This window comes from Otolemur garnettii, unplaced genomic scaffold (assembly GCF_000181295.1).
Source record: "Otolemur garnettii isolate 467f Iridium unplaced genomic scaffold, OtoGar3 scaffold00292, whole genome shotgun sequence".
Taxonomy (NCBI): domain Eukaryota; kingdom Metazoa; phylum Chordata; class Mammalia; order Primates; family Galagidae; genus Otolemur; species Otolemur garnettii.
Genome location: NW_003852687.1, coordinates 459,881 through 463,482, shown reverse-complemented (window position 1 = coordinate 463,482; position 3,602 = coordinate 459,881). Strand labels below are relative to the sequence as shown.

At 53.5% G+C, this 3,602-nt stretch overlaps 1 protein-coding gene across 1 annotated transcript; it reads left to right on the top strand.

The window, feature by feature from the left end:
• Window positions 1-1,627: 1,627 nt before the first annotated feature.
• Window positions 1,628-3,247, top strand: ZNF70 (zinc finger protein 70). Its single transcript, XM_003803283.3, has one exon. The coding sequence runs from the start codon at window positions 1,696-1,698 to the stop codon at window positions 3,037-3,039; it is 1,344 nt and encodes a 447-aa protein (XP_003803331.1). The 5' UTR covers window positions 1,628-1,695; the 3' UTR covers window positions 3,040-3,247.
• The last annotated feature ends 355 nt before the right edge of the window (window positions 3,248-3,602 follow it).

Below are 3,602 nucleotides of genomic sequence, written 5' to 3'. Positions count from 1 at the left end.
TGAGCTATAGGCGCCGAGCCATAAGCGCCTTTTATTGTCATGTCCCCTGAAGACTTTGACAGAGGTTTCTGGAGGGTTTTCTGAGGGGCTTCCTCAGGGGCCACCAGAGTGGCGGGGTGGGCTGAGTGGGGTGTTCCAGTCTCCTTCTTTGTCCCTGTTGAAACCCCACCTTCAACTGGAGCAGCTCTGCTTTTGTCTGTTTTATTTACATCTCCTAGAGTCGGACAATTGATTTATTTGAATAACGTGTTCTTTGGCAAAATAAAAAAGAACGGTGACAGTTCTAGCACACAAACAAACGGCTTTTCCTCCATTGGATGATTTATTCAACAACCATGAACATTTGTGCTGGTGGCTGCAAATTCCAAAACAAAGGAACACAGTCCTTGCCCTGGCAAGCTTGAAGGCTAGTGGTGGGGAGAGTCTTATAAACATGCAGGGTGGGCAGTGTTGTGGAGTGATGGGTGCACCTCGGGTTACCCTCAAGGTGTGTCTGAGATGGTCACAGTCTGAGGGTACAGAGAAGGGGGACATTTGGATGAGTCCAGAAGGTTGAACAAGCAGCAGTCTAAGAATGGGGGCAGGACCTGTAAGGAAAGAAAAGAATAGTGCCCCTGAGTTGTTAAGCTGGAGGTTAGGAGTGTATGGGGGAGAGAGGCAGGAGACGGGGCTGGAAGGGCCAGGTGTGAAGGGCTTTGTGAAGGACTGGGACTGTCTCAAGATCCTAAGGAGGGAAATGACATGAAAAGGCTTGTGATTGTTTGGGAATTTGACTGTGGTGTCTGTGTAGAGCATATACCAGAGGGCGGGGTGGAAGCTGGAGGTTGATGGCTAGTTAGGAAGTGAGTATTGAAAAAAATCCTGGGAGGAGCACTGAGGCCCAAGCTGCAGAGGGGCAATGAGGACAGAGAGCCAAAGACTCCTTCCACGAAGCCTTAGGAAGTGGACAGGACTGGATGACAGGGTAAGAATGAGATGGTCTAGGCCAACTCTGAGGGCTTGGGCTTGGACACTCAGCTGGAGGGAATGTGGTCAACCTAATGTAGGAGGAAAGTGCTCTCTTTTCTGCAAAAATACTGTCAGATCATCCAGTAGCTCAAGTCTTGCCCATTTTCCACAAGGGCTCCACTGCCTATGCTGGAGTGCAGTGGCATGATCACAGCTCACTGCAGCCTTGAACTCCCACCTTAGCCTGCCCAGTAGCTGTGACTACGGGAATATGGCACTGAGCATGGCTAATTTTTTGTTTTTAATTTTTTGGAGAGACAAGGACTCACTATGTTGCCCTGTCTAGTCTCCAACTCCTGGCCTCAAGTGATCTGCCTGCCTCAGCCTCCCAAAGTGATGGGATTTCCACTTCCTATTTTAGTTCACTTTTCTGAACCTCTTCAGTCCTCAGAGTCCAGACACCATGATGTGGCCCTTGATTGTGTCTGTCTGTCTCTCTTCCTCACAGTTATTTCTGGTAAAGGAAACGTGTCTCTAACTCTTTTGGGATCATCTCAAGGTGTCTTACACTTAGTTGGTTGTTTCCACCACAGATTCTAGCATAGGAGGGAGGCGCACATGAGCAGCTTGAGTTGCTAACTTAACAACATCCCTTGTTTTATTTTCAGATTCTGAGAACAGTAAATACAGTCCAAAGAGGGGCATTTTTGAAGAAATACAGTCATTGGGGGTGATATAAGATTCACAATGGAGGTTCCCCCAGCCACTAAGTTTGGTGAGACCTTTGTGTTTGAGGACAGGTTAGAGACGCAGCAAGAACTTTTTCCTGGAATGGACCTGGGGGACCCTTTTCTTCCAGAAAGAGGTTTGGAGCAAATGGCTGTTATCTACAAAGAGATCCCTCTTGGGGAGCAAGATGAGGACCGTGACGATTACGAGGGGAATTTCCGTCTGTGCTCAAGCCCTGTTCAGCATCAAAGTATCCCCCCAGGAACCAGGTCCCAGGACCATGAGCTGTTTAGCCAAACCTTCCTCCAGAAATCCGACCTCGGTGTGTGTCAGATAATCCATAGTGGAGGAGAGTCCAGTCCACGCAATTGCGAGGAAGCAGATGGGGGCGACTCGGGACCGACCGCCCCTCGCAGCTCTCCGCAGCCAGCCAAGCCCTACGCGTGTAGTGAGTGCGGGAAGGCGTTCAGCCAGAGCTCGCACCTGCTGCGACACCTGGTGATTCACACCGGGGAGAAGCCGTACGAGTGCTGCGAGTGCGGGAAGGCCTTCAGCCAGAGCTCCCACCTGCTCCGACATCAGGTCATCCATACGGGCGAGAAGCCGTACGAGTGCCGGGAGTGCGGGAAGGCCTTCCGCCAGAGCTCCGCCCTCGCGCAGCACCAGAAGATCCACACCGGGAAGAGGCCCTACGAGTGCCGGGAGTGCGGGAAGGACTTCAGCCGCAGCTCCAGTCTCCGAAAGCACGAGAGGATTCATACAGGAGAGAGACCTTATCAGTGCAAGGAATGTGGGAAGTCCTTCAACCAGAGTTCAGGCCTGAGCCAGCATCGGAAAATCCACACACTGAAGAAGCCTCACGAGTGCGAGCTCTGCGGGAAGGCCTTTTGTCACCGGTCGCACCTCATCCGGCACCAGCGCATCCACACGGGCAAGAAACCGTACAAGTGCGATGAGTGCGGGAAGGCCTTCAGCCAGAGCTCCAACCTCATCGAGCACCGGAAGACCCACACGGGCGAGAAGCCCTATAAGTGCCACAAGTGCGGCAAGGCCTTCAGCCAGAGCTCGTCGCTCATCGAACACCAGCGCATCCACACCGGGGAGAAGCCGTTCGAGTGCTGCCAGTGCGGCAAGGCCTTCTGCCACAGCTCGGCCCTCATCCAGCACCAGCGCATCCACACGGGCCGGAAGCCCTACGCCTGCGAGTGCGGCAAGGCCTTCCGCCACCGCTCGGCGCTCATTGAGCACTACAAGACCCACACCCGGGAGAAGCCCTACGTGTGTAACCTGTGCGGGAGGGCCTTCCGGGGCAGCTCGCACCTGATTCGGCACCAGAAGATCCACGCTGGGAGCAAACTGTAGAGCGAGGGCCTCGCACCAAAGCGTGAAAGACTGCCCCACGGAGCTTCTTTGCTAAGACCCTGGCTACCTCCCAGATAACGATGCCAAGTGGAATCCCTTTGGCGTGAGCGCTCCCGAGGGCCCCCACTAGCGGGGAGGGCCCCCAGGTAGCCCCCTGCCAAGCCTCCCGCTCTCCGTCGGTAACTGCGGGAACTGCGTGCCGTGGAGGGCGGGGCAATAGGGCGGCCAGGGCGCAGAGCTGGCCTTCGGCCTCCTGGTTCTCCCGTTTGACTCCTGAGTCTACAAGATTTCATTCTGCCCTCTCTTTGCTTTTCCCAGAATCCAGAAGAAGAATATATGTCAAGAGGGAGAAGGCTGAGTTAAACCCAGGAAAATGTCAGATTCACGCTTTATATCAGGCTGCAGTCTGGCGCTTTTCAAAGACAGAAACCACGTTCACAGTCCACATCAGCAGAAGAAAAATGAATTCGAAAATAGATATATCAGCAGCAAAGAGGGATTTTCCGCCTGGGTTGGATCTTGGTGGAGCCACCAAACAGGTCAACAGAGCAAAAGAGGATCTG